The sequence below is a fragment of the Onychomys torridus genome, chromosome 22 (genome assembly GCF_903995425.1).
Source record: "Onychomys torridus chromosome 22, mOncTor1.1, whole genome shotgun sequence".
In the NCBI taxonomy this organism is placed as follows: Eukaryota; Metazoa; Chordata; class Mammalia; order Rodentia; family Cricetidae; genus Onychomys; species Onychomys torridus.
The window spans coordinates 7076761-7103497 of NC_050464.1; the positions used below are offsets into that span (position 1 = coordinate 7076761).

Sequence of the window (26737 nt, forward strand, 5' to 3'; positions counted from 1 at the left end):
CACACACACACACACACACACACACACACACACACGAAACTTTTTTAACAATCTTGTGATTTACACAGTAGTAAGGCATGGAATTTTAAATTATTCTTAATGTTCTGTTATTCCAGGAATCAGATATTGGCGTTAATTACGTTTTTACACACCAAAGATTCCAAAATTGCAGGTGGCAGCCCCTTTCCTCCATCCATGAGTTGTGTCCTACGGACCTTCGAGGTGAACTTTCAGGGAAATCGATACGTGTATGTGGAACACCCTCTTCTCACAGTCCCTCAAAGGCAGGGAGCTCAGAAGATTCGCCTGAGAAGGGCGTGGGCCTCGAGTTTTCAGGGCCAGCACCTGGTGGCGAGCACTAGCCCAGAGACCTAGACTCTAGGTCCAGGTCCTGCTCTAGAAAGTACTGCAAGGGTGAGGGTGTAGGGCGTAGCTGGAATTCTGGGAGGGCCTGGAGAGGGCGCACCAAGGCTACCCCCGCCAGCCACAGGAGAGGCGGTCTGGCTCCTTGGGTCCAAGGGCTTAAGGTCCCCTGATCGATCCCTAGAGCCTAGTCTAGCCCACCAGCGCCTATGACGACCCCTCTATGCCCTGCCTGCCTCAGCTGGGGCCGCTCGACCCACTCCATCCTCGCTTCAGCACCGCCCATCAGTCTGCGAGACCGAGCCACCGCCTCAACTCTGCGTGGCCACTCCGGCGGCCTCAGCCGGGGCTGCTACGGCCACCGCGTCCCATCTTGTTTCGGCCACGCCCATCCGCCATCTAGGCCACGCCCAGCAGGCCATTTCAGGCTGGCTAGGGGCGCGTCCCCTCCCCTTGGCCTCTGAGCACTAACCCCTCCACCACCTCAGCTGGGGCCAATCAGCCCTGCAGGCTGGCCGGGCTGCAGCTCCGCCCAGCCAGCCTCTAGGCCCCGCCCACCTAGCGCAACAAGTCTCTTCCCCGTCCCCGGGGTTGCTTTAACAAGAGACCGCCTCTCCCACCTCTGCGCGGGGCCGCCCCGCCCACCCGCCTTACCCGGCCCTGACCCCGCCCCCTCAGGTGGGGCTCCCCGCCCCCTGGCCGCCCAGCCCCGCCTACCCCGCCCGCCTCAGGTGGGGCTGCAGTCCCTTCGCTCGTCCCAGCCGCGTCAGGCTACGTTTGCCTCGCAGCTCCTCGGAGCTCGAAGCGCCGCAAAGTTTTGACATTTTGGCAGCGGAGACGCGCGCCGGCTCTCTCCCGCTGACGGCTGTGGCGGCGGCCGACTCCCCAGAGGCCGCTCAGTCGCAAGTCCTAGGCGCTCCCGCCGCCCGGAGCCCGGCGGCCACGAGGCCCCGCCGCGTCCTCCCGCGCTCGCCCTCCGGGAGGCTGCAGCCATGTCTCGGGGGCCGGAGGAGGTGAACCGACTCACGGAGAACACGTACCGGGTAAGTGTGGGACTTTGAAGAGCTCGAGACCGGAGAAGGGAGGTCTGGGACCCCGTGGGATCGGGGTTCCAGGCTGAGGGCGGAGGCCGGGAGGTCCAGAGACTTGGACTCCGGGGTTCGAGGCCAGGAACGTCCGCCCTGCCAAGCAGCTGACCATTGTCACCAGGGGGTGTAGGTCGAGATTCTTTTTCACTTTTGAGATAAAGTGGGCACTTTACATGGGAAGGATCTCTCCTCCCTTTGGACCCTCGGAGACGCCCAGGGGACCCTCACATTTCCCGTGTGGGGGAGGGGGCTGGAAGACAATCTATGGGGTCCCCGGAGTCCTTGTCGTCCCCCCCTCTTTGTGATCAGTGACGGTGCTGGTCTGACCGCTGGGGCTAAACCCTTTCCCAGATCCAAAAGAGGAGAAAAAAAGAGACAAGCTCGAGTTTCCTCGAAGAAAAGAAAGCGCTCAAGAATGTAGGGGAGAAACTCCTCCGTAATTAGGAATCCATGGCCAGGTGAGCCTGGCTCCCTCAGTTCAGGGAATTTTCTAGGCGGCCAGAGAATCTGCTCTTGGGAAGACTTGAAACGCCTTCTCCCCCTGGACTCTTTCAAGTTCAATTTGGCTTTATTGGATTATTTTTTTGTTTGTTTGTTCCCGCTTTGGCAGTTTTATACATGTATACGATGAATTATGATCATTTTTGCTCGTGTTTGGGTTTTTTCTACGTCGATGATTTGAGGTTGTTATTGGAGTCAGAGAGCACTGAGATTTTAATAAGAATTGACCTAAGCTAACCGAACGCGTGGTGATTGGTCACTTAACTTGCATGTTATGTGAGAGAATTTTTCCAGAAACAGACATGAGATTAGTGGCCAGTTTAGTAAGTTTAAGTACTTATAAATGAATTCCATTTGAAATAAGATATGCGTTTCATCATATGCTATTAATAGAATACAAAACAACTTTTGTTTTAATTCCACTTAGGCCCTTTGAACGCCCGAGGATTTGAAGTTCTCTAAATTTACTTGTAGTCATGGTTAAAGCCCACTCTTTGGTCATTTCTATCGCTTTTTTTTTTAATCCCTAAAATTTAATTTCTAGATTTGCAAGGTCTGAGTGAGTTTCTGAAATCAGGGGAGTTTATTGACTTGTTGGAAAATCATTTTGAAGTAGTATGAAAATATTTTCAAAGTCCATTTAAGCTCCAGAATTTATCAACTCCCTTCATCTGTGTACTATAAACACTTAACACGAATTATACTTTCTAGGTAGACAAAGTAGACATTATTATTACTGTTATTTTGGAGGTCCACAGCTATGACCAAAACCTGTTCTTATTGATGTGTTTCCTTAATACGTGGCAAATTTAGAAATGCCCGAAATTTGAATGTTAATTTAAAGCCTTATATTTGCGTTGAGATTGTTCCTACATGATCTGAAGGAGGTAGGACTGGAGGTGCAGGGCACTGAAAAAGGATTTAAGTAAATCGGTCTAACTCTTAGCCTTGGGGGAGACAAGTTACTCAGATGAGAGGAAAGGAGAAGCTGTAACTGAGAGGATGTAGATTATTGTAGTTTGTGTGTGGGATCTGAGGATCTGCCTGGGGGGGGGGGGGGCACATGAGCGCTGAAGTTTCTCAGACACTGGATTGTTTATCTTGCTGGTCTGGAAAGAAAATGTCAACTTGAGACAAGCAATCAGATGCTCTGAGTAAACCAACGGCTCTTTTTCTCACTTCTGACTGAGAAATCCTTGGTGGGGTGTGTCCAAGCACTTTACAGTACAACTATTAACCACCTTGGCATGTCTTTTTACCCACAGCACTAGAGCAAGAGGAGAATTGTTGATTTCGTTGTTTTTGTTATCCGTATTTGTGGACATAAGGCATAGTAAATCTTTTTTTAGGGTGTTTTGTTTTTCTAATTTATTTAGAGACAGAGTCTCACTATGTAGCCCTAATTGGCCTGGAACTTGGTATGTAGACCAAGTTGGCCTCAGATTCAGAGGTTCTCCTCCCAAGTGCTAGGATTAGAGGGCTACCACTCCTGGCTGTATTTTTTTTTTTTTCTTTGTTTTTTCCCTTTTTTTGAGCCACTTTCCTTTATGTAGTCTGTGTAGTCCAGGCTGGCCTCAGCCTCCCCAGTGCTAGGATTGAAAGTATGTGTCACCACAGTGGCTCATTTTCAGTTTTTGAAAGGATGTAATAGAATGAAGATCAGAGACCAGTGCTTTATCGCTTTCCATTCCCAGGTGCTGAAAACATCTCACAAGCTTCCAAAATGTCAGTAGATTTTAGCCAGCATTTCCTTGTTAGTATTTTGGGATCAATTCTTTGTTGGTGGTGGTTTTTTTGTTTCTGTCTGTTTGTTTGTTTGTTTGTTTGTTTGGTTGGTTTTTGGAGACAGTTTCTCTGTGTGTAGCCTTGGCTGGCCTGGAACTCAGAGAGATCCTCCTGCCTCTGCCTCCCAAGTGCTGGAATTAAAGGCATGGGCCACCACTGCCCAGTATGTTGCTGTTGTTGTTGTTTAATGTTAGATAGTGGGATTAAAAAAAAATCAGCACTAGACAGGAGGTTTCTGTATCTATAAAACAAAGTGAAGGCTGCTAGGCCATGGTTTGCCTGTAAGGACATTCACAGTTTAATTTCACATTTCCTGGAGTAATTAGAAGCCTGAAAAGCCTTTTATTATAATCAAAGCTAAAAACAATTTAAGTGCAGTATGCAAAAATTCTATTGACATTGTTGGTAAATGTTGTTCTTTTAAAAATAGATTTCCCTTTGTGTTACCTAGCAATCTACAGTATTTTACTAATAGAAACACAACCTAACCAGGTACGATTACAAAGGCCACCTGCAGATGAGATTTAATGTCTTACCTGTCTGGCTTTTAGGTGTGTGTGTGTGTGTGTGTGTGTGTGTGTGTGTGTGTGTGTGTTTAAATATATACTCAAATATCTTTTAAATAAAGGAATAAATTCTTTGGAGCAATAGGAGGTTGGCAAAGTGGTGTGATCCTCTACGCGGTATCAGATCTCCTTAAATATATATTTATACTTTGGCTTAGTTTTTTTTTTTTAAATATACTTAGACAAATGATTACTGGATATCCATGCTAACACCCAGAAGGATGTGTGTTTTACTGCCTCATAAACAAATAGCATGATAATGAGCCCTGAAATATGAAGTACTGTTGATAATCTAAATTTAGCCAAAGATCTCAATCCCTTTCCTCATGCTTAGTCTATAGTGTGCCCATAATTTGCCCTCAAAAGCTTTATTGTGATTTTGCATAGTTTCTGATGAATGAATGCATCCTTTAGTGAATGCAGATGAAGTAAAGTTCAAAAAACTTTGCTTAAGAGGTACCACAATATTCCTAGTAGTTAGACATTTTTTTGTTATTGTTGTTTTTGTTGGTTTGTTTGTTTGTTTGTTTTGAGACAGAATTTCTCTGTGTCCTGGCTGTCCTGGAACTCGATTTGTAGACCAGGCTGGCCTAGAACTCATAGAAATCTACCTGCTTTTGCCTCCTGAGTGCTGGGATTAAAGGCGTGCGCCACCAAGCTCAGTTCTATACAAGTCTTATAGTGAGTGAAGAGGGAAATGGCCAAGAGGGAAGGGAACACAGGCACAGTCTTAACATAGTAAGAGTCATTCTGTCAAAGAACTAAGGAGCAATGCATAGGACTTAGGATTATATATAGATACATGGGAAAGCTGGAGAGATGGCTCAGCATTTACTGCTCTTCCAGAATTGGTTCCTAGCACCTATGGAGGATGACTCAAAACTGCCTATATCTCTAGTTCCAGGGGATCTGATGTCTCTGGTCATCAGGGCACCTACACTCACATGTGCACACAAAAATATAACTTAAAATAATAAAAAAATAAATCATAAATCTTTAGAACAAACAAAATCAAATATACATTTTTTAAAACAAACATTTGGCACCAATTGTAATTTTTTAAAATTCTAAGATTGTAATCCTTTTCAGTCTTCACAAAATTATTTACAGTGCCAAGGAACAATTTAGAGAGCGTGCGTGTGTGCATGTGTGTAAATGGTGGAAAATAGAGGTCTACAACAAGCATCTCCCCCTGTCACTTTCCACCTTATTTTTGAGACATGACCTCTCACTGAGCTTGGAAGTTCACCATATTGGTAGACGGGCTGGCTAGCCCCAGACATCCTCCTGTCTCTGTTTCGCCAGTACTGGGATTTCAGTTACACTCTGCCTCCTTAACTTCTCATGTGGTTTCTGGGGGGCTCTAAACTAAAGTTCTTTACTTATGCAAAAACACTTTGCCTACTAGGTCATTTCCCAACCCCCAAATTCAGTTTTTAAAATAATCATACCTGGCATGGTGGTACATACCTCTAGTCCCAGCACTTAGAAGACAGAGAGAGGCAAGTGGATCTCTGTGAGTTCAAGGCCAGCTTGGTCTGTAAAGTGAGTTCAGGCTAGCCAGGGCTGCACAGTAAGACCCTGTCTCAAGTCAGGGAAAGTCCGATAAAATGTTTCACATAAAGCAGTCAGTAAATGTCAGCTTTTCAAGAAGGCCTGTTTAACTCCCTTAGAATTACCAGTCTATCTCCCAACCCCACCTTTCCCCCCATAAAATTTACAACTGTAGGATATACTATGTGGTATGTTTATTCATTATGTTTGTCATCTCTCTTTCCTCCCCAATGGAAATGTGAGCCGCACAAGGTAAATAGCTTTGTTTTGTTGTATTTCAAGCACCTAGAACAGTTCCTGGTTCGAAGGTGTATTTGTTGAACCAATGCACATTCATTCAATTTAAGTGTTTAGTGCTTCATTCAGATCTCTGCTCCCTCCCTTGACGTTTTCATAGAGTGCTTCCTGTCATTATAATGTTACATCTACCCCAAAGGTAAATGTGGATTTTGTGTTATCATTTATTTATTTGTTTGTTTATTTATTTTGTTTTTGTTTTTCGAGACAGGGTTTCTCTGTGTAGCTTTGCGCCTTTCCTGGATCTCGCTCTGTAGACCAGGCTGACCTCGAACTCACAAAGGTCCTCGTCTGCCTCTGCCTCCCAAGTGCTGGGATTAAAGGCGTGCGCCACCACCGCCTGGCTGTGCTATCATTTTTTTTTAAAGGTTTTATTTAATCCAACCCCTCACCAGCTGCAGCACTCAGGAGAACAGGCCATGCTCCTCACTGGAGCCACATAGTAGAGTTGACCCTACAGGGGTGCTGGTGAGCCAGCCCTGAAGACATGAGGGGCATAGCTGGTGTGGTGGTGGGGTAGTCGGTGCCCCTACTACCGTCAGCTTTTGAGGGAGCTGGCCCTCCCCTCCTTTACCAGCTGCAGCACTCAGGAAAGCAAGCCCCCCTTCTCACTGCCCCTTATCTGGGCAGCACATTGGAACTGACCCTGTTGATCAGGGTGGAGGAAGCCACAAGTGAGCTGGCCCTGAGATGTGAGTGTGGAGATCTGGTTCTGCCCCCTCATATGGCAGCATGGGCAGGGGAGAGATGCCCTCCCATCCCTCAACTCCAGAGGCCGGTAGGAAAGCTGGCCCTGAGGTGGTAAGAGTGGGAGAGATGCCTCTGCCCCCCACCAGGGGCAGCACAGTAGAGCCAACCCCAAAGCTGTGAGTCTGGGAAAGCTGTCCCCACTACTCATCTGTCATGTGGCAATGTGGGCAAGGGACAGATGCCCTCCTTACCCCATGACCCTCACCACCTGTGACAGACAAGGGAGCTGAGCAGCAGGAAAGTGAACCCTGCTCCTCACCTGGGCAGCACAGTAGAGCAACCCTGTTGGCAGAGGTGTGGGTGAGCTGGCCCTGAGGGTGTGAGAGTGGGATAGCTGGCCATACCTCCCTGCCTTGTCTGCCATGTGGTGGTGAGAGAAACATGTTCTTCTCCCTCCCCCCTTCCACCCCCCTCCCCCACCCCTGCCACCTGTGGTGAGGGAGGGAGCTAACCCTTACCAGTTGCAGCACTTGGGAAAGTGGACTCTGCACCTTTTGTGGTCAACCCAGCAGAGCTGACCCTATTGAAGGGGGTGTGAACTGACCCCAAGAACATGAACATGGGAGATCTGGCTCCGCCCTTCATCTGCCATATGGTAGTGTGCAGGGAGAGATGCCCCCACCTCCCTGCCTGTGAGGGATGGGAGAGCTGGCTCTGAGGTCATAAGAGAAGAGCTACTCCTGCCCCTCATCAGCTGCAGCACCTGAGAGATTGGCCCTACACTTCACCTAGGCAACACAGTAGAGCTGGCTTTGATGGTGTAGGTGTGGGAGAGCCAACCTTGAAGTTATGAAAGCAGGAGAACAGCCCTGCCCCTTGCTCATTTCTGCAAGGGGTGGACTAGCAAAGGCAATGCTGGAGGGCTCACCCTGGTGATGAAGACAGGGCTGAACAACCCTGCAACTACCCAGGCCCAGAACCAGGGTTATGAGTTGGCCCACCCCAACATCAACCCCATCTATGATCTGCTGGAGCACATGAAGCGGCTGGTCTGGAAACCCAAAGCTACAGGATCTCCACCACACAGGGCAACAACAGGATATTCAAGAGGAGTCCCAGTGAGGGCCCAGCATCAGTAGTGCAGCAGAAACCAGAAGCCTGAACCACACTCTTTGCAATGAACACTTGCACATAAAGATATATGAATAAAAGGGTTTACTGTGTGACTCACTGTGTCACACTACAGCTTCCACAATGAGGTTTTTCCTCTTTTTTTTCTTTTTAATTTAATTTAATTTTATTTGGAGGAGGGGTTACAAGGGCAGAGGGAGGATACAAAGGGATGGGAAATGAATGTGGTTGAGATGCATGATGTGAAAGACACAAAGAGTAAATAAAAGAAAGTTTAGAAAAAGAAACAGAGAAAACAAGATTTTCTTTAACTTTTTATTTTATGTGTATGAATGTTTACCTGCATGTATATATGTGCATACCTGGTATCTGTAGAGGCTTGAAGAAGGTGTCACATCCTCTGGAGCTGGAGTTACAGGCAGTTTTGAGTTGCCTTTTGGATGGCTCATAACTGCCTGCAGCTCCAGCTCCAAGGGATCCCATACCTCCAATACACATGGTGTGTGCACATAAACATGCACAAATACAAGTAAATCTGTTTTAAAAGCCAGTAGCTTTTTAAAAAACGTTTAAAAAAAGATAAACCAACTATCCTTCTGAGGTGCATTTAGTATATTTATTTCTATAGCTCTGTACCCTATTTGGCATCTCTATCTTTTCCTATAACTCTTCTTCTTTCAGATATTCTAAAGATAAAATGAGATTTGCAGAAGTCTAGACAGCTTGCTCTTAGCTATCCGGTGAAAAAGGGGATGTGAGAACCCTGTGCCAGGGAACAACAGAAGGAGTTGCCAGGTTTTGAATATGAATGGGACCAGCCCAGTAATTTAGCTTTTTGTCTGGTAAAATAAAAACATAAAGCAAACAAAGAGTAGTTTGCTTTTTGCTACCAAAGCACGTTTTTGTTTCTAAGGAGTTTTACAACTATGGTAACATGGCTGTGCAACATCCTTTATTGTGATATGAGGGAAGTTGGGCCCACTTAGAGTAATGGCATCCTCTGTGAGTTATTTAGGTAGCTTTTAAGTTTATATTTGTAACATTTTTCAGTACTTAGCATTATGTGTGGTTTTGCATAGACTTGCAAAGGAAACCTAGTGTGCATGGAATTAATTGTAAGCACTTGGTTTTTTTTTCCCCTCCAACATTCCATGTGGATATTTATTCTATAGTTACAAAGTAAAAACTACCACAAAAGCTGCTCTAACATTGACTTGACTTACCTGTAACACAGGTATTCACAAAGTAAACACTATGTAACCAGTACCCAGATCAAGAAGTAGACGAAGACAGGCCCCCCTCAACTGCCCTTGTGTTACCTTCGGGTCACTATATCAGCATAGGTAGTCACTCTCCTAACTTCTACTGGTATTTGCTGTTTGTGGTTATCAGATTCATCCATGTTGGTACATTAATTGTCGTGGCTGATTCTTGTTTCTAATTGATATTTTACCATCAGAATATATCACAGGCATTTGGGTTGTTTTTAAACTTCTCCAGGATGTCACAAATAATGCTTTCTAACACTCAGGTACATGTCTAATAGGCATAGGCCCTCATATTTCTTGGACATGCACACGGGAGTAACTTGACTAAGTGTGAAGCATTTAGACCTTGAGATTTAGGAGGAAGTACTGAGTGGTTTTCCACAGTGGTTATACTGGTTGACTCCCTCAACTTCCCTCGAGACTGCCTATGAGAGTTCCAGTAGCTCTGTAACCTTGCCCAAAATTGATATTGTTGGTCTTTCTTTATTTTTGCTCTCTGATTGGTTTGTGTAAATGAAAAGTTGACATTCAAAATGTTTGCCCCAGGCCTGCTGATGATCTGATTCTGTGCAGGATCTCATATGGATCTGGTAGGGAACACTTATTGTCAGAGATAGAGTCAGGACCTATAGGGATTATGGGTCTCAGGCTATATTGTTACGGTTTTCACTAAAGTAATGCACCAACTTTATTAGAGACTACGCTGTCATAGCTGAACACATTACAAAGTTTTATTATGGAAAAGATGTCCAAGACATTCAATGGGTTCTATTAAAAAACACTGGAATATTTGGAATAGAATGTAGAGCTACAGTCAATTGGATTTTCTTGCTAATTGATTGTTAATGAAAGTACCTCTCTTTCTATACAACTCTTCTTGGAAATGTACAATTTTTATTGGTATGGGTACTGTAAGCTAGTCTTTAAAAGCAGTTTCAGTGAGTTACAGTGTAATCAAGAAATTTTAGTACTGGTATCTACTAAAGGAAATGTTTTGTGTCTCTAATTCGTTCTTTCTCTCTCTTTCTCTCTGTGGGGGTGGGGTGGGTGTATAGGTATGTGTGTGGGTGTATACATATGTGTATGTCTACCACTATTAGTGTAATTTATAATTTGGAACTTATGGGTATTTACAGAGTAATCACATGGCATTGTGAACAATCAGGCCTGTGTGCTTCTGTTCTTGTTCATCAGCCTTAATCTTTGTGGATAAAGATGAAACAAGTGTAAATGACATAAAATGTTTCAGTTTTTGCTCCCTTTCCAGGGTCGGGGGTAGGGGTGGGGTTATATTGCTAGTATGTTCCCCAAACAGGGAGTGAAATAGATGAGCAAACCTTAGAGATGTAAAGGGTGTTTTACAGGCTGGAGAAGGTGCACATTTGGCCATGTAACAGCAGGGGGTTGAAATGCCCTCCAGTTTGTTGCTTCAACTGTTTTTGTTTGTTTGTTTGTTTGTTTTTATTTTTTATTTTAAATTTTCTGGAGCTGAGGACTGAACCCAGGGCCTAGTGCTCTACCCCTCAACTGTTTTATTTATTTGCTACTTTGGAGATTGAAAGTCCTAAAGCAGTAACAATCCCTTCACTATAAAACTTAACAGTAAGGGCTGGAGATGGCTGGAGAGAGGACTCTAAGTTTAGGTCCTAGCACCCAGGACACAGCTGCCTATAACTCCAGTTCCTGGAGAGCCAGTACTCTCTTCTGGCCTCCAAACTCACTGCACTCACATGTACACATGTGCAAACATACACACACAATTTAAAACTAAAAAATAAAACCTTAAAAACATCAACAATAACAACAACAAAAAAAAACAGTTAAGTGGAGGGCAGCAGGAGAGAAACATGGCCTTTCTACACTCTTATGTTCTTGAGTGTTTACAAGTTTGTGTGTGTGTGTGTGTGTGTGTGTGTGTGTGTGTTTGTTTTTTCGAGACAGGGTTTCTCTGTGTAGCTTTGTGCCTTTCCTGGAACTTGCTTTGGAGACCAGGCTGGCCTCGAACTCACAGAGATCTGCCTGCCTCTGCCTCCTGAGTGCTGAGATTAAAGGAGTGCACCACCGCGAGTGTTTATAATTTTTGTATAAAACATTTACTTTTTTTATTGTGGAGCTGAGGATCGAACCCTGGGCCTTGCGCTTGCTAGGCAAGCACTCTACTACTGAGCTAAATCCCCAACCCCGAAACATTTACTTTTTAAGAGTGTCTGTGTGTCAGATCCAGGGAGGCTACCTAGCAGGGAGGACCCTAGGATGACTGTGGCTTATAATAAGTTTTGGTTTTGCCCATCACTGGGCAAGCTTTAGTGAAACACATCACTATTAGGATAAGAATTTGTACCATATCAAGCTGATGAAAGGGTATGATGGCTGTACTTTCAGGAGGAGAGGCTAAAATCTTTTTAAAATATGGATAAGCCTATAAAAAAAAGAAGTCTGCCATAAATCAAACAGTGAAGGGGAAGATGAATAGGAATCTCATTTACACAACTTAAGTAAAATATAACTCTCTCAACAGATGAAGATAGCTTTCTTCTGTATTCCAGAATCTAATCAGTATTTATATATATAATTCAGCTATTATTTGGCTTAAAAGGGCTTATTGTGAAATGTTATCATTTTAAATATTTTCTACAGAGAAAATATTTTCCAGTTTCAAATAACTCTAGATTTTGGAATTATGACCTGTTTTTATATTAAAAAAAAATTTAAGTGGAAAATGCTGAAGGACCACTGAACTCGATGTTTATATATATATATATATCTGTATAAAATAATGCTTATAAATGTTTGTTTATAAAGGTGAAGTGCAAATGTGAATTTAACAAGAAGTTGTAGATTTTCAACACTGTACACAAACTCCTTTGTTGCAATAAATAATGCTTCTAAAAAACAAGAAGCATAAATGTGTTAGATTTACAAAAAAAAAAAGAAAGTGTGTGTGTGTGTGTGTGTGTGTGTGTGTGTGTGTGTGTGATAGCATACCCCAGAAGGTCAGAGGACAACTTGTGGGAATTGATTCTTCTACTGTGTGGGTTCCAGGGATAGAATTTAGCTTGAGTTAGGGCTGGTTAGCAGGCTTGAAAGCAAGTACCTTTACCTACTGAGCCATCTCCTTGGCCCTGAAATGGTTATTTTTATATTTTACCAAAAATAAGCAGAAATGAATATATAGTTTTCATTTCAATTAAATGTATTGGAACTGAGGTAGAGCTTGTTACTTGCTACCTGTTTCGCAAGTTAACCTTTAAAGTCTTAAGATTTTTTTTCTCTTAAGTTTCACATATAGGGATACATTTGAGATGCTTACTAATCTAAAACTACAATTACAACAGAAGTTAAGTTAAAAATATTCAAAGTACAAACCTTGAGACTGTTTTTAAAGTTTTCCCTGTTGACAGTAGTTGATCTCTTTTTACGTGCAGCCTGGACAGGTCAAAACTAGTGATCACCTGGGAAGAGTATGGGGAAGTTCATCTGGTGAGAGTACACTACCCAGGACAGACATAGGGATGATAAGTGTGTAGGTTAGGACAGGTGACTGCTACTCTTAAGTGCAGAGCTGGCCTTGTGACTTATTAGAAAGGTATTAGAAAAGTCCTGTCATTTTCAGATGCTTGTCTGAGTCTGCTTCCTGGGACTGCAGGTAATAGACAGTTCATTTCTGACTGAAAAGTATCCTCAAATAACAAACCAGGAAAATTACAATGATAATTCCTTACACTTAAGTTGTGTTATGATTATTTTAATGAATTTTATCAATTGGGCTGGAAGTGTGGCTCATAGTAGAGGCCTCATTTGTCTAGCATGTATGAAGCCCTAAAACTAAATAAATAGGGTCTGGAGAAATGGCTCAATGGTAAGAAAGCTTGTTGTGAAAGCATGGTAAACTGAGCTCTAATTCAGTACCCATATAGAAACCCAGGAATGGCTACATGCTTGCCTATAACAGCAGCACTGTGTAGGATGGAGACAGGAGCATGGCAGTGCCCACTAACCACTGGCCACTAACTAGCCTAGCTCCAGGTTCAGAAGAGGATTTATCTCCAGAAAAGAAGACAATAATAGAGCAGAATATCCCATCCTCCTCTGCCTCCATGTGTGCACAGGCACACAAACCCACTTACATTCAAGTGTTCATCATATACCACACATATATATGAACATACACAATGAATAAATAGATTTTAAATAATTTGTTAGCATGAGTGTTGTTACTTGGAGCAGCTTGAGGATATTGACCATGTTTACTAGTACCTTGTATCTCTAAGTGTGTAAATTCTTTAAACATGTAAAATTTGTTTGTTTTTCTTTCCTTTTTTAAATTTTTGTTTTTTGTTGTTTTGTTTTGTTTTGTTTTGTTTTCAAGACAGGGTTTCTATCAAACTGTGTGCCCTTTGAGAAGATTTCTTCAATTAAACAGTGCATCCATTGTGTTATACCACATTTGACACATTTGATACTTAATAATGCCACCTTCCTTTGTTTACCTTATGCTTATAAATAAAGACAATGATGTGTCTATTTCAGGGCTGAGATAGATCAGTGGTTAATAGCACATATTGCTCCTATAGAGAACCCAAGTTCAATTCCCAACACCCATGTCAGGTGGCTCACAACTACTTATAACTCCAGCTCTAGGACATCTGATGCCTTCTTCCAGACTCCACAGGCACCTGGACTCATAGGCACACACATATACCTAATTTTAAAAATAGTGTCCACTTTATGAGGTTACTGCTAGGTTCCAATGTGAAAGTAAAACAGTGTCAGGCAGGTAGGTGTTCAGTTAATGTTAGCTGTTTGTGTAAGTAGTGTGTGTTAACTGGACGGCAACTATGATGCAAGCATTGATTTCCTGCCTCTTTTACTACTATTCTCAGTATCTAGAGGGGTGACTGATACATGGATTTGATAAAAGATCAGTGCTGAAATTATCAGCACACATTGCCCCTATTTTAATTAGCTACACACTTCTTCAGCAGTCTTTAATCCTTCACTGTTGCAGGACAGAGTAAGAACTCAGAAATACCTGTATATAAATACTGAAGATTGGTACTGATCACATTCTGGTGACTACAATCGTTACTTGCTCCTTATCCAAGGGGACTGAGAAAGTGGCAATAATAACAACTACTTGTTTCAAGCACCTGTTATCTGTTATGCTTCTACCAAGCTTACCACAGCATCCATACTTTCAGCTACTTTCTAAATTACCATAGCTGTGCCAGGACCTGTGGTCCCCACCAGAAACCACGGTGAACAAAGCAACAGGATCTGCCCTCAGCTGTGGCCTGCCTAGTGTCATCGATTGTTTCCTTGACTTGTCCCAGAAGAGTGCTACCTTTTTTGTTTATTTCTTTATCCCTTTTTTTGAACTTTCTTTTTTGTTTATTGTTTTTATTTTTGCAGTACTAGGATAAAATCACAGCCTCCTGCATGCTAGACAGTGTTTTCTACTGACCTGTACTCCCAGATGCTCTACCACTTGAGCCAATTCTGGCAGTCTTTTTACTTTTTCTTTTGAGGTAGTGTCTCACTAAATTACCCAGGCTGGACTTGAACTCAAGATCCTCTTGCTTCAGCGTCCTAAGTAGCTAGGAACCCTGGGCCTAGTCCTAGGCCTTGCTTATCTGTTCATTTCTTTGGATTTTTAAAAATCAATCTGTAAGAAGTTTTTGAGAAGGTGGATATATGAAAGCAGTAGATGAGACACAAAAATTACATACTTTAGGGACTGTGGAGATGACTCCATGGTTAAGACTACAGAATGCCCTTGCAGAGAACCCAAGTTAGGTTCCCAGTACCCACACTGGTGGCTTACAACCACCTGTAACTCCAGATGCAGGAGATCAAACACCCACCGATCTCTGTGGTCAGCCACATTCACAAGTACATACCCACACTCAGACACACATGCATACACATAAATCTTAAAAAGCATATATTTAAAATAGATTTTTATTCCCCCATCCTTCAATCTGAGAATGTAAGTAAAGATCATGAGCCATCTTAAAATTACTTGAGCATCTAATTTTTTTTTTCTTTGATCACAAGGGGTGCAGTTGTAATGCACATTAGAATGATCAGTCTTTTTGATGGGGACTCACTAGAGTTATTCCACACTTTACTATAAGAATGGTACTTGAAAGGAACTGGTGCACTCAGAACAACAAACAGTACTTGTATGAAATGAGTGTACTTGATCAGATAAAGTTCCTGTTACTGTTAAGTACTTTGGGGGATTTCTAAACAAATTCAGCCTAGCCTATAAATCAGCCTTTCCTGATAATCCACTGTTTGCCTTTTTTTCCCCCAAGTCTTAGTCTGTCACTCTGGCTGACCTGGAACTCACTATGTAGATGGGCCAACATGGAACTCGCAGAATTCCTCCTGCCTCTGCCTTCCAAGTGCTGGGATTAAAGCCATGCCTGGCTTTTTGCTTGGTTTTTATACCAGGACATACCTTTTAAAAACAACAAGCAGAAAAAAACAAACAAACAGCAACCAGTCAGGTGAGACCACTTAACCAACTGGTCTAGTATACTCCTTCAGAGTGTATTTCCATTGACAGTTAAAACACTTGAATTACCAAATTATTACTTCTTGAATGTCTGCCTTCAAAAAAACTGTTTGGGTGTGTGTGTATGCAATGAATGACACCCTTTTAGGATTTAGAGGACAATCAATATTCTGGAGTTGGTGCTCTCCTTCCAGCTTGTGCTGTCCTTCCAGGGATCAAACTCAGATTAGTGGCAAGCCCCTTTTATATGACTTTTCTGTGATAAAGTTATATATTTTAAGCAATATGTGAGTAACATTTAAAATATTTGTATGTATACAGTGTGTGTGCATGCATGTGTAGGCGCAAGCTTGAGTGCATGTGAATGAGTCCAGTTGTGTGTCTGCCACCACTCACGTATGGAGATCGGAGGACAGCCCATCCTGACTTTTCACCTTCTGTGGGCCTGGTCTCTGTTGTTTTGCTACTGTGTAGGCCAAGCGATCTGACCTGGAAGCTTCGGGAAATTGTCCTGTCTTTACCTTCTGTCTCTGCATAGGAGTACATCGGGATTGTGGACACTGCGGTGCACGACTGGCTTTTATGGTGGTTCTGGGGTTCAAACTCAGGTCTTCTTACTTGCACTGCAAGTCAGTTTACCTTCTGAGCCATCTCCTGGTGTTTTACTTTCTCCATCTTCACTTGGATTGCCTGGGTATTTTTCATACCTATTTCTCTATTTGGCCATGCAACTGGAATTCCCTTCATTCGTCTTTGTAGATAAATGGACCTAGCATAGGGCCAAGCTTGATGTGGGCTTCTAATAAAGGTTGCATAAATGTCTGGTGTCTAATGTTTTAAATATCTCAATTGGAGGACTTTACAGAGTTAGTAGAATGAAATTTAAGTGTGCATGTTCTCCAGTTCTTGCCATGATCCATTCATTCTCTTATTTATTTTTATTTCTGGAAAATACCAGAAATTTTCAGCTCTGGTTAAAATGTTACTTTCATATTTAAAGTTATATAACTGACAATACTGTACTTTAGACTAGGAATCCTTGCATTCCTGTTCTTTCAAATGAAACAAACCTCTACAAATCATGCAGTAGTGGAGACTACTGTTGTAGTTGGAATTTTGAGTAGTTTTTATTTTAGTGATTGTATATATAAGTGTGTGTGTGTGTGTGTGTGTGTGTGTGTGTGTGTGTGTGTGTGTAGTTACATAGCATTATAGACTCTGCTAAACTAAAACTTGGTATAATCACCTGTACTTGAATCATGGAGAAAGAGGCTTAGAGTAATTCTTCCCTGACACAAATATTAAACTCTAATGTTTAAAGTAGAATGCAGTTTTCTAGACTTGAACTAGATGTCAGTCATTTTTTTATACTTTGGTGTACTTCTCAGACAATTATGCAGTCAGAATACCTGTGCATGCCTCTGCAAGTTACTTTAGTTATTTAATTTTTGTCTGGGGGACAGTGCCTCACTAGCCCAGGCTGGCTTTGAACTCTCAATTTCCCTGCTTCAGTCTCCCAAGTGTTGTCATTATAGGCATGTAACACTACACCTATCTCCTTCCATATTTTTTGTTTTTGTTGTTGCTCTTGTTTTTAATTAAAATCGTGTGTGTGTGTGTGTGTGTGTGTGTGTGTGTGTGTGTGTATCTGAGGACAACTTCTGGAAGTTGGTTCTCTCCTTTGTACCATGTGTGTCCCAGGGATCAAACTCAACAAACTCCAAGTCTTCAGGCTTAGCTGTGAGCACCTTTACCTGATCAGCCATCTCACCAGCCTTTGTTTGTTTGTTTTTAGATGAGGTCTTACTGTGTAGCCCTAGCTCCTGGAACTCACACCATTTAGACTATGTAGCCTTGAACTTGCCGTGATTCTCTTGCTTTTTTTCCCGAGTGCTGGAATTACAGATGTACCCCTGCACATCCCCCATGGTTTTTTTTTTTTATTTAAATAATTAAGAACCTAGACTTTATATATTAGTATGATGATTTGAATGCTCTGAAAAGTAATTTTCTTGGCAGCCATGAAAATTTTACTCAAAAGGTAGGAGCAACTGTAGGACAGCTTTCTCATTCCTGCCTCTATGATGGAGGACCCTTTTGTTTGATTTTGTTGAGCTTTAGCTTTAGGCTTTGTTCCTAAACAAGTAGGGATCGGGATTCCTCACAGCAGCTATCTGCTTCTTTATAGTTTGTTTGAAGCTGGGTCTCATAGCCCAGGCTGATTTCATGTAGCAGAGGCTAGCCTTGAATTCCTGATCTTCCTGCCTCCACCTTCCAAGTGCTAGAATTACAGGCCTACACCTCTACACCTATTTTATGTGGTGCTGGAAATAAACAAAGCATGTTATAAGCTCTCTACCAACTGAGCTGTATATTCATTCCTAAAATCTGTTTAGACAGTAGACTAGAAATTCATGGAAACTGAATTGTACCTGACAATAGAGGCCTTTGTTCTGGGTGATGACACTGGCTTCTGATTTTTCAACTGATTATTGGGAATATAAGGACCTAAGAGGTACTCCTTTTTCTGCTCAAGAACATTCTTCTATAACAGAAGACTATCCCTGTCCACTGCCCCAGTAGCTTCTTTTCCCTCAGGCCATGTGGCTAGAGACAGATCCATGTGAGAGCCTAGAGGCCCTCCTGTGTGACTTTTGCACCTAGAAGGACTATTTTTGCAGAAATAATTCTGTGTAACCAAAGCTGGATTATGGAAGAAGGAAAATGATGATGAAGTTATAATGAATGATCAATGGAGAGTTTTCTCTGGGAGCCGGATGTTTCCTATGGAAATTCCCTTTATAGAAGGACACAGTAAGGTTATATTTTCCTGGAAACAAATGTTTGCCAAACACCTTCTCCACTCATAGCTGGAAAGACAGATGCTAATCCAGCAGATCTGACTCAAATGGATGTGTTACCATTTTCTGCTAATGGCCCAAATTGATATTTTTTACCCTGGGAGAGGCAGTTGCTGCAGACAGTGACATGGGTGTAAACACTATAGACTGTGAATACTTTCTGCTCATCCTGAACCAGTGTTCACTAAGAACAGTGGGTGACCTCATCTTGAGACATCTGACTTGAACTAGGGAGACAGTCTAATAGGCAAGCATGAGAATCTAGGTTAGATCCCCAGAACACACATTTCAAAACAAAACAAAACAAACAAACAAAAAAAAAAAACAGACATGGTGGTGCACACTTGTAATCCCAGCACTGGGGAAGGAGAGACGGGCAGATTTTGGGGCTCTCTGGCCTAATGGGCCTCAGGCTAGTGGCAGACTGTCTAAATAAATAAATTAAATTAATAAGTAAGTAAGTAAATAAATAAGGTGGGCATTATCTAAGGAATGCCTGAGGTTGTTCTCTGACCTTTGTATGTGTGGGGAGAGAGACAGAGAGTATGCGCACGTGTGTGTACACACACACACACCACAGCTAGATCATCTATCTGTATGTGGACTGTTTAGCTACAACAAAGGAATAAGCAAATGCATTGTGCCATCTCATAGCATTAAGGATGTAGAGTGAATCTTTAGCAGTCAAAGTGGTTTTTTTTTTTTAAAGAGAGTTTTATTTTATTTTATTTTTTAATGTGAGTTACCAGCCTTTCGAAGTGCTACAGAGAGGTAGTCAGCTATTCTAGGCATAGGCAGGAGGAGCATAGGCCTGAACTAATGGATTTGGGGATAGCCTAGGCACCATGGGTTTTTTTTTTTTGTTGTTGTTGTTGTTTTGTTTTTGGTTTTTTTTTAAATGCTGAATGCCATTTATTGAAGGAGGGAAGAGGTCTTAAATACAGGTTTACCAGCCTGGGCTATCAAGTGAGTTCCAGGAAAGGCACAAAGCTACACAGAGTAACCCTGTCTCGAAAAACCAAAAAAAAAAAAAAAAAAAATGCAGGCTTACATTACAATGGGAGAACCCTGGAAGACAGAAATTCGCTGCTGATGTTTTATAATTTTGCATCTAAGCTGTTAATGCCCAATATGCAGGATACAAGACAAGGAACTTCCCTTAAGCATTCAGGAGTTTAGAACCCCACATGGAGGATATCAAGTTCAAGGTCAGCAGGCAAGGCAACAGTTACCCAAAACGGGGGCCAGGGACCTACAGTCTCCTCTTTTACTAAAAAATGAGCTTCTGACTTAGATTGTGTGGGACACCTTACCTGTCATGGAGACACCTGCCCGTGATTTTTTTTTTTAAGCTGTCAGTTTCTTTTGTTTTTAACATACTTTTTGAAAGAGTCATATGTGCTATGGTGCATATATGGATGTCAAAGGACAACTTTCAGGGATCCTTTCTTACCTTCCATCATATAGGTTCCAGTGATTGAATTCAGGTCATCAGGCTTGACTAAACCATCCCTCATCCCCAAAGGGTTTTTGTGTTTGCTTCTTTACTGTGTTGTTTTTTAAGTCTTTATGGAGTTATAATTTATGTAATATAAAATTCACTCATTTTAAGTATGCACACTCTTCATGCCCATTTGCTGTGATTCCCTTTTAAAAAAAAAAAAATTATTTCCAGTTCTAGGCAACCAACACTGTATTTTCTCTCTATCGATCTACCTTTTCTGACTTGACTTGGTAGTGAACAGCTATAATCCCAGCACTCTAGAAGCTAAGAGAGGAGGATTGCAAGTTTGAAGCCATCATGGGACACCTAATGAGATCCAAGCCAACTTGGGCTGTATAGCGAGACCAAGTCTCAAAATAACAGAAACTGAATTATTTCATACAGTCTTCATCTCTGGCTATTTCATATAAATGCCAATGTCCTTGCCTCCCATTCTATCTTTCTGGTACTACAGATTGAAACCAGGGCCTATATACTAGATAAATGTTATACCTTGGAGCTGCCTCCTTACCCCAATATGTGGTCTTTTGTGATTGGCTTTTTACTGAGTGTAAAAGAATTCCTCCATGCTGGAGTATTATGTTTTACTTGATACCTTTTAATGACCAAATAATATTTCATTGTATGACTATACCACATTTTGTTTTTATATTTACTAGTCGATGGCATTTGGATGGTTTCTAATAAGGTACTCTTTTTTTTAAAGAGACACACTATTGCCTAGGTAATAAGGTGATTTAAATGACAGTTAGGAAGGACACAGGGTTTGGAAGCAAAATTCACAAGGAAAGCCCTGGTATTTTCAGATTTTGCAAGCCTGTTAATCCTTAGTAGATAGAGGGCAAAGCCTTGCAGCTTTTATGATTCTTTTATGATTCTCTAGTGAAGCTTTTACTTTGAGTTAATTAAGTTGCAAGCAGTGGCCCCATTATCTCATGCTTGATCTTCATGGCTAATTGGCCCACTGGGCCATTGTGTCTGTAGTGGCTGTGTTCCGATGTGCCCGTGAAGCTGAAAGGACAGCAAGCAGGGAACCCAACATGAACACATATATCTCTATATACCGATTTCCAAAACTGCCGCCTCATTCACTGTGGGACATTGAGGCACTGCTCCTGTTCCTGGTAATAGTGATGCAGTGGGGCTAAACTCAGGTCCTTGACCTTAATTTACATGTACTTTCAAATAAGGTGACTGGGAGTAAACAGATAGGTAATAGAGTGTAAATAAGGACAAGCTCCTGAAGAAAGATCCAGGAGCATAGCAAGAGTGAACCAGGCAAGGAGCTTGCAGATACTATTGCCTGTGGGAAGAAAAGAGTCAGGTTGGTATCTGAGAGGTGAGCTGAGACCCAGTGGGCCTGGTGTCCAGAGCCAGAGCCCTCAACTAGGAGGAGGAGCAAGTACAATTCCCCATGGAGGAACTGATTTGACTCTTTAGACTTGCAGCATATGAAGAACCTGGAACACAGTGGCTGGGGTGGTGGAGTTTCAGTTGCAGGAATGCCCAGTTTAAATTATCTCTTCCTCATGCCCTGCTGCTAAAATGACAAAACTCAAACTGAAAATAAATCCATCAGATTTTTCCAGGAACTATGTTAGATTGTGTTTCTTCTTCTGAATAGATGTTTTTAGATGTGTAGTTTGGGGTTTTTATTTGTTTTGTTTTGTGGTGCTAGGGATGAGCTCTACCAACTGAGATAGAACTCCAGCCACCAGATATGTAGACTTTTAATACTGACATTGGAAACAGCTTTTGGAACTTTTGTAGCAGTCTTGCCCTTTACCTATCAAGAAGACAAACAGTATGATAATTGAAAATATTGGCAAAGATGTGGCAAAATCGTATTTTTGTGTAGCAGTTATGGGGGTATAAATTGCTGCAGCCACTTTCTTCCAGTTTGGAGATCTATGTAGTAAAATCTTTTACATACTCTGTGTCTCAGAAATTCTGTTTTTACATAAGTTCTTACCCCTGCATATAGGAGGCATGTAGTTTATTACTGTATGATTGGTAGCACAAGCTTGTAAGAATCATCTTGTCACTCAGTGGAGGAATAGATGAACAGAATTCAATGTTTTTATATGATGAGTATGTGCACATTTGTATGTATGTCCATTAAAAAGTGGAAAATGTGAGGTTTTTTTGTTTGTTTGTTTTTTGTTTTTTTGAGACAAGATTTCTCTGTGTAGCTTTGGTGCCTGTCCTAGATCTTGCTCTGTAAACCAGGCTGTCCTTGAACTCACAGAGATCCTTCTGGCTCTGCCTCCAAAATGCTGGGGTTAAAGGCATGCGCCACCACTGCCCGGCTGTGAAAAATGTTTTAGGGAGCTGACTTATTTTGGAGGTGGTAAATGAGCACTGTAGGGCTGGAAGGTGACATGGTCCCCAAGTAATGCAGTGATACCTCAGTTTTGTTAGGGCCTTTCAGCTGATTAGATGACATCCACCCAGAATTGAATTTGCCATCTGTTAGTAGATATTAACCATATCTACAAAATACTTCTGTGACAATTTCTCAGTTAGAGTTGACTAACTGGGTACTGTAGCTTATCCAGGGGGACACCTAACACTGCCACTGTGAGATATTGTTTGTAGGAATAAACTCAGGCCACAGATATCTTTGTGGCCCGGTATCAGAAGCATAACCTTGAATAGAAAGAAAAAGACGAGAGTGAAATGAACTGGATCATACCATAAATATTTTTCTCATTTAAATATTGTTTCAATAGATAAAGTAAAAACCTCTTTCTCATTACTAATCTATGTGTATATAAAGGTATAAAAGACAGATTAGAAAGTTATCAGTAGCTTGATTACAGATTCCCTGTGGATTAGCATAGGGCCCTTAAGGCACCCAGTGATTTTTGTCTACAGTAGTGTAGCTTCCAGCAAACAGGCCCATGAAGACAGTGTTAGCTTTTAGATAATTCCTGTCAGGACTAAATGACTGTGGGTTTTTTTCTTTTATACCTTTTTTAAAAACATGTATTGGGTGTACATGTGCACACATGTGTGAGGTCAGAGGACAGTTTGCAGGATTCAGTTCTTCCACCATGTGGGTTCTGGAGATCAAACTCAGGGCTTAGCAGCAAACATCTCTCTCTACCTGCTAAGCCATCTTGCTGGCTCCAGATTCTTCTTTTTCTTCCTGTTTTTGTTCTGTTTTTAGTGAGGAAGAAACAAAGGAAGAGATTAGAAATACTCAAGAATGAGTATGGTGCCTGATGGTGGTGGTGCACACCTTTAATCCTAGTACTCAGGAGGCAGAGCCGGGTGTATCTCTGTGAGTTCAAGGCCAGCCTAGTCTGCAGAGTGAGATCCAGGACAGGCACCAAAACAAGCAGAGAAACCTTGTCTCTAAAAACACCCTACCAAAAAAAAAAGAATGAGTGTGGATCATGATGCTGTTAGAAGGTTAATTACAGTCATAAAAAATGGGTAGTAAGAGTCTAAGAAAGTATCAAAAAAAATACAGTAGATATTTCCATAATTTCTCATAATGCAGTGCTCTGACATCATGAAAGCACTTCATCTCAGTTTATTTCACAGTGTACTTGAAGAAGCTTTTGAGGCACCGGATGAGTGCAAAAGTTGATAGCGAGCCCTCCCGCTGCCCACTTAGTCTATTTACTGAGGTTTAAGATGTCTCAGAGCTCCTGAACCTCATCTGTAAAGTGGGATAACTAATAACAATGACATTGAAATCAAATAAGATCCCAGTCAGTGCTGGGTACAGAGACAGGAACAGAACTCCATGAGTGTTAACAGCTATTTCACATGAAAACAATAAAAGAATCAGAGCCTCTCAGGAGTAAAATAGATAAGAAAGAAAACCTTCACCTTTCTGTGGTTGGCCCCTTCTCTGGGCATTTTGTGGTCATGACCTCTCTCATCCTGATAATGACATTTTGAAGTAGGAGAGCTGATGTATTTGTTTCCATGTTACCTAGAAATTCCTGAGTAAACAGGAATGACCATCTGTTTGAAGATCGACCAATATTTTAGAGGTTTGCTCTTGAAATATTAATTACCATTGGTTCAGTGTGTAGCAAGCATTGAGTATTATGAAGAGTGTGTAAGTGCTCTCTAGAGCTGGGGGTGGAGCAGAGTGTTTGACTAGCATACGCGAGGCTCTGAGTTTGCTCACAGAACTACAAAAACAGATATGTAATAAATAAGTGCTCCATAATGTTAGATTATCATTCACTTCTTAGGAAATGAAAATTATCACTATTTCTGTTTTGTGAAACAGATTAAGGATCAGAGAGGTGATGTTATTCACTCAGTTATTATTCAAAGTGTGCCTTGTCCCCAACACTTGCAATCACATTCACTGCTCCTGTGATGGCACGTTACAGATTACAAACAATACAAATAGTATATAATGCCATCTGACAGGTAATATAATAGATAGGAAAGATTTATGGGAGCTAAAACATTATTCATATTTGACAGGGAACATTTATTTTTTATTTATTTATTTATTTTGGTTTTTCTGTATAACAACCTTAGCTGTCCTGGAACTCACTTTATAGACCAGGTTGGCCTCAAACTCAAAGAAATCCACCCGCCTCTGGGAAAAAAGGTATACACCACCACAGCTAGCAACAGGGAGCATTTTTGAGTTTACATATTTGAAAAAGTTTTGTTTGCTTTGTTTTACTTTTTGAGACAGGATCTTGCTATATAGTAGTCATCCAGCCTGGCCAGCTTTCAATCCTCCTGCCTCAGCTTCCTAAGTGCCAGGATTACAGGAATATATCACCACAGCTGGTTCAAATAAGTATTTCTGGTCTAGCTTAATGCCTCAAAAATACCCATCTCAATTATCCAAGTTTCTTTGACCGTGTGTGTGCCCCACATCCATGACGGGATATGAACAATGTGACTCATGGTATCTGTTGGCCCTCAAGCAGTTGTCTCTTTGCCAACTTTGCTTACTAATGCTTTCCCCAAGGCCGAGGAGGTAATCAAATATCAGCAAGGTTAGGACAGGAACAGCAGCTTCCAGCAACACTCAAGGAAGGAGGAAGCAAAGCTTTATTCAGATGAAGCCTTACCCTGGTTAACTCTTGTTACAGATGTTCTCGCCACAAAACTTTAAAATCTGTCTCTATTCATATGAGGGATTGTACAAAATGACATAAAATTCCAAGCTGTAGAACTTGACATTTACTTAGAGATTTGTAAATCACTTCAAGATTATCTTCTGTAAATATTATTCACATTTTTAACTGCAAAAGACAAAGTACTGAAATATTAAACAATTTGCCCTTGGTCCTGTAGAGAACAGTCTCAGAAACTTTGGGGCTGTTTAGCTTCACTACCCATCAAAACTGCCAATCAAAGTATCACTGTTAGTTTATGCATAGTTCTGTGTTGGTAAAGGTGAAGTATAAAAAACCAAATGCTAAGGAAGTTAAAAATCATAATATTATATACTTGTCTTTAAATTATTATCTGTAGCTGCATGAGGTAAGGGAAGTAAATGCTTAACATAGCCAGACCAGCTCGAGTGATAAGTGTCTTAGCTTATTTCTGGTTTCTGGTTTTCATTTTGTTTTGTTTTTTGTTTGTTTTGCTTTGGCTTAGTTTTTAAATTTTTTTTATTTTTTATTTATTTAATTTGTGTATGTGTGTGTGTGTGTGTGTGTGTGTGTGTGTGTGTGTGTGTGTTGGTGTGTTGTCTGCAGGGGCCAGAAGAGGTCATCAGATCACCCTTGAATTGGAGTTACTAGTGATTGTGAGCTGCCCAATATTAGTGCTGAGAACCAAGTGTAGTAAGCACTCTTAATCACTGAGCCATATCTTCAGCCCTATGGGGTTTTTCGTTTTGTTCTGTTTTGTTTTTGAGACAAAGTCTCATTATATAGCCCTGGCTGGCTTTGAACTCACTATGTAGACCAGGCTGACCTCAAATTTCAGTGATCTTTTTTCATTGGCCTCTAGAGTGGTAGGATGTATGCCACCACCATACCTACCTGTCTTATTTTAATCTGTTTATTAACCTAAAGTGGTAAGGATTGAAGTTAAGGGCTGTATGCATGCAAGGCAAGTGCTCTACTAGTGAGCTCCATCCCAACCCTTTAAATTTTTTTCTTATTTTGAGACACAGTCTTGCTAAATTGCTCAGGGTATCCTTGAACTCCCTGAGTATCTCAGGCTGCCTCCCACTTTCAATCCTCCACCTTAACCTCCAAAGTAGCTGGGATGTGTGCTGTCACAGCAGTTTATTTCAAACAGCCACCCTTTCTCCAGAGCTACTGAGGCTTTTTGGATAGAACATCCTCTTCACATCAGATTTGGCACAAGCAGAATTATATTGCCAGTGGATTAGCTTAGAATTTGTTTTGTAACTGTAGGTGTCCATGCTTCTGAATGGAAAAGAAACATTCTAGTGGAAACTGATTTGATAAATTATACTAATTGTCAAGTAGTAACTGGTGGGTATATACTGTTTTTTGTTTGTTTTGTTTTGTTTTTTGTTTTTGTTGTTGTTGTTTAGCAAAAGTAGTGTTTCTTGGCCTATTTATATCTTTTCCATTTACTTTGAAATACTGTTGTCTTAAGTCTTCTTTTTTTTCCTTCAAACTTGAAATGGAG

At 41.5% G+C, this 26737-nt stretch overlaps 1 protein-coding gene across 1 annotated transcript in view; it reads left to right on the forward strand.

Moving 5' to 3' along the window:
* Positions 1-1131: 1131 nt before the first annotated feature.
* The window catches only part of Baiap2l1 (BAR/IMD domain containing adaptor protein 2 like 1), a 98019-nt gene continuing 72413 nt past the window's right edge, over positions 1132-26737 (forward strand). The window contains exon 1 of the mRNA XM_036171987.1: positions 1132-1406. Within this exon, the coding sequence (XP_036027880.1) occupies positions 1356-1406 (51 nt within the window). The 5' untranslated portion in view covers positions 1132-1355. The remainder of the gene's footprint in view (positions 1407-26737) is intronic.